This window comes from Galleria mellonella, unplaced genomic scaffold, assembly GCF_026898425.1.
Source record: "Galleria mellonella isolate WM207_F2 unplaced genomic scaffold, CSIRO_AGI_GalMel_v1 utg36, whole genome shotgun sequence".
In the NCBI taxonomy this organism is placed as follows: Eukaryota; Metazoa; Arthropoda; class Insecta; order Lepidoptera; family Pyralidae; genus Galleria; species Galleria mellonella.
In genome coordinates, this window is record NW_026442086.1 from 2230180 (window position 1) to 2244975 (window position 14796).

The 14796-nt window shown below is 32.2% G+C and overlaps 1 protein-coding gene across 1 annotated transcript in view; it reads left to right on the top strand.

Annotated features, from left to right (window-relative positions):
• Positions 1–14796, top strand: part of LOC113520774 (clustered mitochondria protein homolog) — a 32193-nt gene that overhangs the window by 7860 nt on the left and 9537 nt on the right. The window contains 12 exon segments of the mRNA XM_052897213.1: positions 3943–4161; positions 4475–5127; positions 5248–5409; positions 5498–5651; positions 6053–6186; positions 6349–6485; positions 7247–7289; positions 7291–7477; positions 8450–8586; positions 9593–9787; positions 11628–11840; positions 13676–13850. Of these exon segments, the coding sequence (XP_052753173.1) occupies positions 3943–4161; positions 4475–5127; positions 5248–5409; positions 5498–5651; positions 6053–6186; positions 6349–6485; positions 7247–7289; positions 7291–7477; positions 8450–8586; positions 9593–9787; positions 11628–11840; positions 13676–13850 (2409 nt within the window).

Here is a 14796-nt window from a genome sequence, read left to right on the forward strand (position 1 = left end):
ACGGTGTACCATATGATATTCTTATATAAAAATTACTGATTTAAGTACCAAAGGTTAGTCGTTTATCAAAAACTAACCAAGGGCGTGTCAGATACGCATTGATAGCACCATGTTTTAAGGTTATAATTTGCTCGTTTTAATAAAAGTTATTTACTATTCTTATTTCAGACCTTTTATGTTAATTAAATAAGAAAATTTATTTTCGGAACCGCCGCTTTAGACGATCAAAATGTTCATATTGGCCATATGATAGCTCAGTCGAATAAAGCAGGACTGTGGCCCCAAAATCCTTGGATGGAATCCCTGTGGGAACTTCTAAATTTCAAATTCATATTGAGGTTATTTTAATAATGATTGTCACTTAAAACTATCGTCACGGTAAACTTCATCAGAGGACTTCCTGTAGCTGTTCAAACATTGCCATTCATGATATATAGATACTAAAGTTTCACTAGGGTTACTTTTTATTATATACGCGTATATTACGCAACCCTAAAAATCTTGAACGTATGTTAATTTTAGATCACAATCATTGATTCTCAGTTCTGTGGCTTCTAATCAATCTTGGTTCTAGCTTAGTGTTATTCATTTTCATAAGTTTCGTCTTATAGATTCATTTAACCTACTCGTATATGGAAAGTGTCGCTATGACCTGTTTCAAAATATTTTCTTAACTAGTATGTATAGCTGTCATTAAGGTTATTTTGTTACATAGATTAAGAATAGTAACGTTTTGTCATTTACATTTGGTTGTAAACATGTAAAATTTTGCTAAACGTTTGGCTCAATAAATTGCTTAGAACTCTTGTCCATTATGTTTTTTGAAGTCATTATAGGGCATAATATTACAGATTGTTCATATATAACAAAGATAAAAGGATAACAGAGGTCAAGGCAATAACATGTAACTACAATACTCTATGCGTTTTTAAAGGTTAAAACATTCAGCTACCGTCGCCGGCGCTTCAGCGGGTCGTCACTATGCATAATTCATTGATCGGAGTCGTCGGTTTCTGTTTAACTATCGGTCTATAGACATTAAAATCCTTGTCTTGAATTTAAAATCACCATTTCCATCCATGTTATACTTATGGCATCAAACGTCTCATAAATTCGGTTATCAACAAGTTAATTTGGATTCTCAATATTTTAGATTTTTTTTGTTCTTGTACAGGGGTTCTTTTCTCTTATATTCTGATTATTTTAGCCTTTCGTTGTAGTCAACCTTCAAAGTAAAACATGAAAATGAAAAGTTGAGGCAATACCTGATTTTTCTATATTTTATCACTCCAGGCATACATGATGATGCTTTATAATGAATGACCATGTTAACTAGCAGTGAGTTTATTTTGTTGCTCTGGGCACTTGCCAGTCTGCCCTCCTAGATCAGACCCTACATTGATATAAACTACAATAAAACTTAAGAGTACCTATAAAATTATACCTTTTTCACATAAATTATTTAATTCAGCACATGATGGCAAGATTTTATATTTAATTATATTTTTGTGACATTAGTTTACACACATTCTGTGATCGTATAAGTTCCCCTTATACTCATTAAATTTCCTCTATAACATGAACAGGACAATGAACCAATTTAAATTTCAAATTATAGGGTCTGTCTGTCACCAAAGTAGCGGAAAGGAATTGTGTCAACGTATGTTTATCTAAACTTTAATTCAACGCTTATCTAGTGCCATAAACGCTCTGTACACGTTATCTTGTTTGGAAATGTTAAGAAAGATAACAACAATATTTTTAGTGATATATGCTCTAAATATCTTTTCTCAGGCTGTTTGAATTAATATTTTTGATTTTTGTAGATCGAAGCTAGAATAAATGTACTGAACATTTATTATATTACTCTGTGTACTTATACATAATTTAGTGCTTATATGATTGTCATGTTTCTACATGCCTATATTTATATTTTCACGCTAATATATAAATGAAAGAAGACTCGAGAGAACAAAGTGTCAACGCCCTCTATTCTTACATATATCTATAACTTCGTCTACTTTTATAAATTGTGCTATGCACGCGCGTTAGAATCGAAGATTCCATCGATCATAATAGATCAATGTAGTAGCCTGCATCCTTACATCTTCGCATCCATTCATTCGTAACAAAAACAACTATGAACGATGAGATTAGATTGAAGATATGCTAATTTAAAACACAGAATTGTACTCGTATGTCAAAATATAGATTTTGTTTCATAACAAGCACTTTTTGCTTTGTTCTATAAATAATAACGGCAGTTTCAGTCGTCACAAGTTCGATATGGGACTGGCATGGCAGTAAACTCTGTCGATTGCAAAACTAATATCAAAATCGGTTCAGAGTTGGTGACGTAATCACGTAATGTAGCTGAAAAGGACTGATGAATTAAAAACACCCTTCTATGATACATAATAAATTGTAACTTTCCTTATTAAATAACCGCACCTATTCCATACAATTTGTAAATCATCATCATCATCATCATCATCATATCAGCCTTTAACTGTCCACTGCTGAACATAAGGTTCCCCCTAGGGGGCTTTGCCAGTAGTTGCCACGCTTAGCAGGCGGATTGGCAACCGCAGTTCGGCTTTGTAGATGTTTTAAGAGGGACGCTGTTGACTATCTTTCGTCCTCCCTTAGTCGCCTCTTACGATACCACGGGGAAGGAAGGGGTAGCCTATTCTATACCGGGATCACACGGGATTTTTTGTTTGTAAATAAGTTCATAAAATGTTCAGTAATCATGTCATAATGTTCAGTAGTTGAAAGTTAAAACCGATCTGGTCTAATACACATATGATATTAAAACTAATTACCTACAGGGTCTTTTTATCTAAGCATCAGATGTTATAAAGGTTCATTAACTTTTATGGCCATTTGTCAATGTTTTCTTTATCACGTTATTGAATTTCAAACCTAGAACTGAATGCTATCTAGTCCACGATACAGCTCATTGCTTTAAATAATTACTGTAATATGCGTTTAATTAAGAATTTCCATAAATGACTGGATTTTGCAATGTTTGCTTTGGTTTTAATTTGATGTTGTAGATAAAGAACAGTAAACTTGACGAATATTTTTTGTATGTTCTTTGAAGTAAAAGAAGTTCATCGTAATTTATCTGTTTGTTCCATTACGTTGTTTTGTGATGTGAACATCACTAATGTCATTTATATCATACTTTATTAAAATTGTTTTATATAAAAAAAAACGACTTGTTGTAAAACCAAGTTATTTTGATTTAAAAACTGAACTACTGAACCGATTTTGATAAAATTTCAATGAGACCAATCTGTAACTATATTTTTTTATTTTACAAAAAATTTCCAAATCTATTTACATTTGACGGACTTATGAGGTAACAAATATAAAAACAAATTACAACCGAATTGAGAACTTTTATTTTAAAGTCGATTGATTATATGTTGTTTGAAATAATGTGGTATCTTAAAAACATTATATTTTATATATCTTAATAATTTAACCATATATATCATTATTTATCGTTGCTCTTATATTAATAATTATACAATAATTCCATTTGCTATAGTTTGTGTACAAATAAAACCTATCGGAGCGGTGCGGGCGGTGCATGTGGAGCGTCTTCTTAGTCTATGGCGTCTATTGTTGGCGGCACCTCGTTGCCGTCTATTATTGACTCGCTGCTGGAGATAGTTGGCTTTGCGCCAGCGCAAACCACGTGTTTTCTCGTCACGGGACGAGACATGCGCTTTAGTGCCCCGGCATTCTTTTATACTGTGTCTAGCCCCTCAAATTTTGGTTAGCTTAAAAACCGGTATGCGGAAGTATTTTTATAATAATTAGATACTTGAATAATTTATAAAAATAAAAAATAAAATCATAAATTAAGGAACGAACATGACTGGTATTCTTTAAAACACTACAATTGAATGTTTATTCTACTTGTTTCAGTTGAGAAACAAAATAAACAAGCACCAAAAATGAAAAAAGAGGTTGGCATCAAAGTATCTTGTAGCAACGGTCACGCGAGCACACCTAACGGTCGGGCGGACGACGAAGGCGGTGGTGGGACCGTTTCCACGCCACCGCGCGTCTCCTATGCGGCTGCAGCTCGAAAACCGCCTTCACCTCAGTCCGGTGCTACACCGGCACCTTTTCCTTTAAATACAGGTTGAAGTGCTATAAATTTAAATTTAGAAAATGTAGATATAAATTGTACCTAAATCAAAAAACGTTTATTAGTTTTGATGTTTTTAAAGAAAACGAAATATATTTTTATTTTTTAATCTCAATCGTATATTCTGTATTCACGCCTAATCTCTTACGGGGTAGAAGAGAGAATCCAGTGCTAATATTAAATAAATAAACAATAAAATGCCACGTGGTATTATTTTTAAATTTCTGTTTTTTATTGTTTAAGTATTCATCATCATTTTCGTGTCAATATCGGTATACTTATAATTATCCTATCTTGTTTTTTCAGAATCACAAAAAAATAAAATTAATGATAAGTCATCACAAACGAAATCAACCAATGCAACACTAAAACTTAATGGAGATGGATCAATATTAAGTGAAGATAGTAACAAAGAAAAATTAGGCACCAAAGAATGCATAGTCAATGGCACAGAAATAATAAGTGAGAATATTATAAATGGCGAAATAAAAAAAGATTTGGATTGTGATATTAGTAGTAGTGATAACACTAATTTAATTACTAATGGAATTAACAGTGATTCAGACGATACAAAATCTAGTAAGTCTGATGAGGGCAATGATATTTTATCGAGTAATGATCATGTTAAAATTTTAGAAAGTAAATCGGTGTCTGATAAAAAGAAAGATAAAAAGGGTAAAACGATGGACAAGAACATCAATTCTGATAAGAAAAAAGATTTGGTGAAAATTAAAACAATTGAAATTAAGAATGAACATGATAAAGTAAAGAGTGTAGAAAATGTGTCGGAGAAAGTTAATGGCGAGTGCAGTAAAATTGTTAATGGAGATAAGGATAGAGAGTCTACACCTAGTGAAGATGATGATGATAAAAAACGGGATGCTGAAGTTGTTTTTATTCAAGATATGGGTTTTACTGTAAAAATTGTCAGCCCTGGCGCCGAGCCATTAGATATTCAGGTATGTGTTACATTATTTTATCATTATTTAAAATAAATTTTATTATCAAATACAACATAATAAATTAGTACATAATATGCGTCTTTTTTTATGCGTATATTTTTTAAATAATAATTTTAGGTATCAAGCATGGAGCTGGTACAAGAAATTCATCAAGTGCTAATGGATCGTGAGGACACATGTCATAGGACATGCTTTTCTTTACAATTAGACGGCGTTACACTAGATAACTTTGCTGAATTAAAGAATATTGAAGGATTGAAGGAAGGCTCAATAATCAAAGTAAGTATTTTATAATTTTTAAACAGTTTTTGATTTTTTATGTGTTGCGTAGTAGCGTGTGCGTGATGTATAAAACCATTGTTTACAGGTCGTAGAAGAACCATATACTATGCGTGAAGCTAGAATTCACGTCCGTCATGTTCGAGACCTTTTGAAATCAATTGATTATACTGATGCATATGCTGGGCAAGAATGTAGTTCTCTTGCATTCCTCAATATTATTACCCAAGGCGACATATTAGGTAATTATATATACATATCATAAATATAGTTTTAAATAGATGTCACAATTGTACTTTCCATTGAATACACATTCTTCGCTATCTAAGCCAACAATATTACTAATAGAATAATACCTAATAGAACTCCGTCTAAATTTCTAATTGGACTGTACAAATGAAATTATTGTTAAAAAAACTTCGAGAGGGTTTCGCGTGGAATTATGTTTGCAATTAACAAACAGATTTTCGAACTCTTATTCCTAATAAATAGAAAAAAAAAAATATATGTCGCTTGCCTTCTTGTAGATTGAAATTTTTGTGGCATCCATTTTAAACTATGAAGCAAGTAACTTTCAATACAGTTTTATGCTACTTGTTTTTACTTTTATTTAATTTGCGATCCTTTTTGATTTGTCTTTCAGAGAAAAAGAAATCTCGGCCAGAAAGTGTAGATTGCACACCACCTGACTATATTATGCCAGGCAGCACTGAGCGTCCATTGCTGCCTTTGCATCCTGGCCTTACTAAAGAGAACAAGGCGCCTCAATGTTTAAAGGTAAGGATTTCTAACCTTATATTTCTAACGAGTAACATACAATAATTTTAGATCTGAAAATAATAGTGCTGATCTGCAGATGATTTTTATGAAAACTGTAAGAAACAGATGAAGAACTGTTTAAAAACAGGCAGACTTAGTAAGAACAAATGTTATTGCCAGGTGTTAACGACGTCCGGCTGGAACCCGCCACCTGGGCCGCGAAAGATGTGTGGAGACCTGTTATACCTCCACGTTATCACACTCGAAGACCGCCACTTCCACATCACGGCATGTCCACGTGGATTCTATCTCAACCAGTAATGAAATCCTTTTATATTTACAATGGCACTGCATGTGACCAGTATAAATTACACTCTATTGTCACTAATTAGCTATAACATCGGTTAGTCCTTGATGTTATTGTAGAGAAGTTTCGTAATGTTAATTCTCATTGTATATTTTATTAAGGTAATATTTTGTATGAAAAAAAGGAAACTACGGTAATTTTATCATATTTGAAAATGTTTCGTATTTAACAATTAGTTAACCAATAATATCTTTAAAATATCCAAATAATTACGATTTTCTCCTTACATTTTTCTCAATCCTCTGTATTAAACCTATATGTATATATTCTGTTTCTAATAGTGCAACTAAAACTGTTTTTTTTTTATGTATGATTCCTTATATTTTTTTTATTTAAATAAACATTTATAATTTTTATACATGCATGCATGCATTGTGTGTCCCCATTTTGTACATCGTTTGGATTACTGATATATAATTAAAATAAGTATAGTACTCAATTGGGGTATATGGTTAGTTTAAAAGTAATTTAATTGTAATGTACAACAAATAATCAGACAGTATCTAGTTACTGTAATACTTTATAGCTAGAGAGGTCTAGTATTATAAAATATTATAAACTAAAAAATCATATCTTTCTAAAGCAAAGCATGTAATAAATAAAGATTTTTTAATATAATAAATAATGAAAACATAATAAATAATAAAAATCTTATTAACTTAGTTTATGAATATGTTTTAAACAGTTAATAATTTATGTATCATTCATCAGGTCCACCGAAGAAGTGTTCAATCCTCGCCCTTCGAATCCAGCCCTTGTTGTGTCATTCGTTGATCGAGCTACTTAGTATAGTGTCATCAGCGTTCAAGCGCAACTTCGCTTTGGTACAGAAACGTAGGATGCAGAAACATCCATTTGAGAGGGTGGCCACCCCTTACCAGGTGTACCAGTGGGCCTCGCCGGTACTAGACCACACTGTTGATGCTATACGCGCTGAGGATAGTAAGTAAAGAGAAATATAATAATTACTATTATTTTGGTACATATTGAATATTAGAGGATACTCATTGTATTGTACAATATTGATGTGATCTCGAGTAGACTGCCAGAGATAGATTTTGTATAAATGTCATTTGCATGTCCCACTTGAGTTTCTGACTGGCATAGCTGTGTTTCGATTTGACTAGTGGGTTATGGTGGTGAAAATATAAAGTGTAGAGGCATAATACCATGGGTCTTCGGGTGTGAAATATAAGCATAAGGAGTATCATCATAGTGCAATTTGTGATGAACTGATTAGGTCTGAACGAAGAGTCATAGTGACACCTGATGGAAAACGGCAACCTACGCACATATAGATAGATTATTTTCCATTTCAAGATACATAAAAAAGCTTTTGCTATGGTCGAATAGTATATATGTAACTTTGCTTGACTAAGATAAGAGTCTAACAAACGTGATCACCAGGGTTGCCATATACGATTTTTTATTTTTACTCAAATGTTAAATATTTTTTCTCCAAATCCACACGATTGCTTTTTATTCAATCTTAAATTTGTATCGATTTTCACTATGTTTTATCATTAATCACAAAGCGAATGATGAAAAATAAGTATCCGCGTTTCTGTATGTTTCTACTTTTAGCTTTATTGTCTTTCATATATTTCATATATCACTATACACTTTACAAGTACCAACATTGCCAAAAAATGTATCCAAATTTCTCTAAGCCCATTTCATTTTTCTGCAAACACTTCTCCAATAACTTAATTTTTCCAAAATTTCGCGAACTGAATTTTTTTTTTATCCAAAATTGTCAAATAGTACCGTGATAGACAATAGTGGCAATGCTGAATCACACACATCGGAATCATTTTCATTCTGACTTAACTTGTTACAGAAAGTATAACTGTGAAATGATGTTTGAGTATTAATGTCCGACTAGAGTCTTAATTGGCTGATTATTTTTTCTAGCTTTTTCATCGAAACTGGGGTATGAAGAACACATACCCGGCCAGACCCGAGATTGGAATGAGGAGTTGCAGACAACCCGTGAGCTGCCACGGGCCACACTCCCGGAAAGGCTCTTACGTGAACGCGCCATTTTTAAGGTGATCCAGTTCATTATTTATTACACATATGTAATAAGGACAAATTAATGTATTGATTTAAGAAAACATCCTATCTAACTTTTTAAGGTACAGTGATATTACAATTATGTAACTATCTTTATTTAAGTCGATAAAATGTCCTTACCTATTGTATATAGTTTCGTCACATTTATTATCAGCATTTTATCACAAATGACATGAAAGTACATGGTTTTCTAATGCAGTAATATTATTCTTGTTTCATTTATCGTTACTGAAGAGACAAGAGATTACGTAGCACTTATATATATATACTAATGTAATTTTATAGCTACATTTGTCTTGCAATGAAATTCAAAAGACGAATATAGTCAATTTTATTCAATACCAGTAAACATTGTTTGAAATTAAAATAGTTGGCTGACGTCAGTTATGATAGATATATATACAGAATTGTTTAACTGTATTGAAAGGATATATAAACATGGTGCCTATATATATATATATATATATATATATATATATATATATATATATATATATATATATATATATATATATATATATATATATATATAACTATGAGAAAATTATAACAACTCTTAATTCATTGTGTATATATAAATAATTAGATTTTATCAAGTAGGAGATTATCTCACAACAACATTTTAACTATTTTCTTTCATTTAAAAATTCACTCTTCAAAATTTAACATTCATTTTAACTCTTACAAAATATTTATGAATAATACAAATTTTTTGTGACCGCTGACTGGCTGGTTGGTTTATAGTATAAATTAGCAAAGCAGTTCAATTTACATTGTAAACTGCCTGGAAATAAGAATTCATAATACGACCCGTTTCCTGGAATTCGTGGTATATAATATATTCATAGACTAATTGACCAATTAATTGTTATCTTCCGATAAGACTCGAAACCGTCCGTATCCTTCAACTATCGAGTTTCAGTGTGTTACTAATTTATTTTTATTGTATATTCCACAATTAAATGACAGTTAATATGACAGGTTCACAGCGACTTTGTGGCGGCAGCGACTCGTGGCGCTATGGCCGTTGTAGATGGCAATGTAATGGCGATCAACCCTGGCGAGGAGCCTAAGATGCAGATGTTCATATGGAACAATATCTTTTTCTCGCTTGGTTTTGACGTGCGTGATCACTACAAGGACCTGGGCGGTGATGCCGCAGCCTTTGTTGCACCGGTAATTTTTCTTTTATGCACCTTAGAATGGCTAGTTGCCGTTGCCTATATACATGAACAGTACAATGGACATAACAAAATACATTGTGTCATATATGATATCCTTCATGCGTTGTCAGATACGATACAAAGACATAATACCTTAGCCCTCATGAATGGTCCTGAGGACTAAGGTATTATGCCTCTGTATCCCATAATTTCATAGCCATATCCCATCTTTCAAATTGAAACACAGCCGTACATACAACCATAACTGTATCTCGGTATAAACACGAATCGGATAGAAGTAATTATAAATTTTATAATTAAGGTTATTAAAAAAATATATTATAGATCTATCCTCATGGTAAGTAGTTTTTTAAGCAATTTCTTAACAAAGCAATTTCTCTTTTTTTTTTTTCAATTGATATTGGAGACGAATTTTAGTAACATACGTTCTAGTCACCGGTGATTTCTAAATAAGTATGCAAATTCTAAGATATTCTATATAAAATAGCCGTTGACATAATTCAAGTACATGCCCATTGGGCAATTTCGTATATATCACTATGATTGAGAGTGATCGACGCATGCGGGGAATCCGGGCGGGGTTTCATGTCTTGTTGCGTACCATATGATCCTCTAGTTAGTGGGTCAATGATTAGCTTTAATATTAAATATTAATTGGTTAAAATTTGTATCGAACAATATGTATAATGATAATTATTAAAAGACATTTCAATGATGTTTTTGAATAATTGACGTGATATTTATCAGTTACTCTTTGACCTAAATAATTTAATAGTGAACGTTACTTGAATAAGTCATAACGTAATCTAGAAAAATAAGAATATTTGGTAACATCTTTTATGTTCCTGTTATTTAATATGTTCGTTAAACATTAAAATTTGATTGGTTCCGTTAATAACTAATGTCTTTCTAATCGTATTAACAGTTTCACGCATCGGCAAATTTTTAATTATTACTAATTTATATAGTAAGGATATGTAATTATCATTGATATGATTATGATAAAATTAAATCCGAGTTATTAATTTAAATATTATTATGTTTTCTATATATTAAGTAGGTCGATACAACCTTCGGACCTACGCTGATAGTATGGATAAACAAAAATGAATCGATACGTAATATCGGTTTTACAGTAAGTTATATTGTACATAGTCATAATTAAATATCGATAATCTTGATTGGTAACACAATATTATTATTATTTTTTTTTTTTTGGTATCTATCAGAAACTGAAGAATTTGTCTGATATGTATAGATTGTTTACGATAAAATCTAATAAATTAAAAAATGTTAGAGAAAATACTTAAAAGGTTCCGACCAAGGAATATAATATTTCTCTGGTTGGACTACTACTGAAGATGTTTTTTCATAAACATTAACAGATCACTACGCATATGTATATGATCACACATATCAAAGTTAATGTTTGAAAGGGCGTGCTATGTTAATGTAGACAGTCTATACATAAAAATATACCTATAAGATATGCGACAAGTGTAAATATCAATTCTTAATGATATTTAATTATGAAATAGATTAAACAAAAAGTAAAAAAAAAAAACAAAATATTAAAGGTAATATTATTATTAAATATAATACGTAACAGTGAATTTCTATTATTTGTGTTTGAATCATACATAATCTAAGTAATTAATTTAACATAATATTTAGGGCACCAAAAGCATATTTGAATATTTTCTGCAATAAAAAATTAACTTAAATTACGTAAATGTTTAAATTAGTGACAGGATTAAATATTGCCTTGTGTTAATTAGGTTATAAAATAACGCATGGTATAAGTCTTATACTGATTGCCCTCTTTTTCCCAGCGCAATGACCTGCAAGGTGTACGCGTGTACAGCGCCGTAGACACGCCGGGCCTGCATACGCTAGGCACCGTTGTGGTGGACTACCGCGGGTACCGCGTCACCGCACAGTCCATAATTCCTGGCATTCTCGAAAAGGAACAAGAACAGAGCGTCGTTTACGGCAGCATTGATTTTGGAACTACTGTTTTGTCGCATCCAAAGTACATGGAGTTGGTGAGTAATTTTCTTTTATGCCACGCATAAAACAACGACATTGCAACAACGATTGTAATCAAAGGGAGACTACAAAGTTATAACTTGCTCGCATGCTATATTTTGACTTGACTTTTGACTGTGAGGTATGATAGTCAAATTATATGCTATGTACGAGATTATATACATAAATTTAAAACAGTAGTCTCTAATGTTAACTTTAAGTTTTTCGCGTTGATAAGAAACTGGAGGTAACATAATCATTTAGATAATATATAATATACATATGTCAATTACTTTTCCTGTACAAATAAATAATTACAAATTATTTGATTCGATTTATTTTGTTTAATTCCGCTGCTGGTTAGTACGTATGCACTGCGAACATTCGAAGATTGATCACCACTGTTACTAATGACACACTTACTAGAAGTCCCAAAACCTTCCATATTAGCTATCAATCTCCGACTGCCATTTTGCTTACACACATTTTGCGACACGTGTTTCACCTAAATGAGGCAAGGGGAAAGAGATTGTTAGTAATGGGAAGGTTAGTCCTCATTGTTATCAATATATCCTATCAGGCCGAACTCCACACGGTTTCCCCTGGAAACTATCGTGACTAATGTTGAATTCGTCACGATGGGCTAACGAATCTGCCTTTTCAGTCTTACCAAACACCTCTTATTGGTGCCCCGTCAGTGTATACCAGTAGCGCAGGCTGGGTTACTATTTCATTATCATACATTAAAAAAAAACCTAAACAAGGTATTTTAAGGCAAAGGACAATCCCTTTTTGACAAGACTGAAATTATAAATGAGAAAGAGAAAATTTGTTACCTCTTAGTACAATTGCGGTTTAGTATTTACTGTGGATATAGACTACTTTTTATCTCTGAAAATGTTATTCTGATAATGTCAAAGTCACAGAGGAACTAGTATGAAATATATTTTGGACTTTTTTATATTATTATAGGCATAACAATAAAAGAATAATAAATAATAATGTTTATAGAATATAATATTAATAGATTATTTATAGGTTTTAACTGATAAAGATAGTGTTGCTTACTGCAATGTGACCTCGCTGAATGCAATGTAAGGTCATACAGTAATTAATACAGTATGATTTCTCATTTTGCATTCATTGTATTGTTATATAATAAAAACATTATTACAATTTTTGGACGTCTGTTTTTGTCATCGAATTTTTTTTAATAATTTTTAACTTAATTATTACTGTTAAATATAGTTGTTCAGTTCTATGAAAGCTATCATTGTGTTTTGATTTTTTTATATAATTATTGATTACCCCTTTTCAGTTCAATAATATGTAGATATTTTTTTTTTGGGAAATTAATGGGGCTACTTTTACAACCGAAGTCGCTGGCACAGCAGATGGTTGTTGTTTAGTATTTGATAAGGTTTCTTGATTGTTTATTTATAGGCATGTTAGTATATAAATATAAACAAATGATAAGAATTGCATTATAATGATTACAGTAAATTGTTTTGATTTTAGTTGATTCATGCAATACTTAATTGTTGTTTCTGCATGTGAATTTACTATCAAATATTATTATCTCTAGATTATATTAATTGTACTTATTTTGTAATATGATTTAATTATTTGTAATTGATATCGCAAAAATAGAATTTTTAATATCTTTTCAATCAAATTAATATTCAAAATTTTAATCAAATAAGGTAAAATTTCGTGTTTGATAGGTATAAAAGATACCATTAAATTAATTCAATGTTTAATATTAATCTTATTGTATTATGTTCTATTTCATTAGCTTGTTTTAAATTATCCTTATGTTCGAATTTTGAAAGCTTCGTTTGATTTGTTACAGTTAAGCAAGGCTGGTCAGCAGTTAAAAATAATGCCACACTCTGTGATCAGCGCCAACGGCGAAACTGTGGAGCTCTGTTCTAGTGTAGAGTGCAAGGGCATCATTGGCAATGATGGGAGGCACTATATCCTTGATTTGCTGCGTACTTTCCCGCCAGATGTCAATTTCCTTCAATGTAAATATTTTTTTACATATTGAAAACTTATTTTGTCCGTACTGTACATACAAAATAACAGATTTTTTCTTCTTCTTTAAAGATGTATATTCAACTACATAATATTCTATAATAATTCTTTTAATTATTATTGCATTTTTATACATCTTTTAGTACATATTTTTTTTATACCACTGAGGTGGCAAAGAATCATACGGCTCACCTGATGGTAAGTGGATACCGTGCCTATGAACACCTGCAATACCAGAGGTATTCGGTACTCGTGAGTTGCCGACACTGAAGAAACCTTTACCCCCCTTTTGAAAAACTCCATGCTGTAGGCTCTTGGGAAAACTCGGCAAGGAGTTCATTCCATAACCTGAGTGTTTGTGGGACGAAACATTTCTGAAACCGCGCTGTACGTGACCATTTAGGCTGTAGGATATGAGGATGAACTCCTTGTCGATGGCGAGCCGTACGATGGTAGAAAGTGACCGTGGGCATCATATTGAACAATTCCTCTGAGCACAATCCGTTGTACAAGCGATAGAACACGCAGAGTGAAGCAAAATCTCTCCTAAGACTTAAGGGTTCAATACTGCTTGTAAGTCTGGGATCACCGACAATTCTCATAGCACGTCGTTGCAACGAGTCGAAGGGTTCAAGCTGGTATTTAGGTGCTCCTGCCCATAAGTGACAGCAATACTCCATGTGAGACCGGATTTGCGATTTGTAGAGCATTAATCGCTGATCCGGCGTGAAGTAATACTTCGCTCTATTAAGCACACCGGGTTTTTTGGATGCCAGCTTCACCTTATTTTCGAGGTGGCCACGGAATTGTACATCACAAGAGATGTCGACACCAAGGATTCCAATGCTTTAAAGATGTTAAGAGACGTGCGTTGGAACTGTGGAGCCACAGCAAATGTTTTTTTTAGCGGTAAACGCGCAAGCTTGTGTCTTAGCG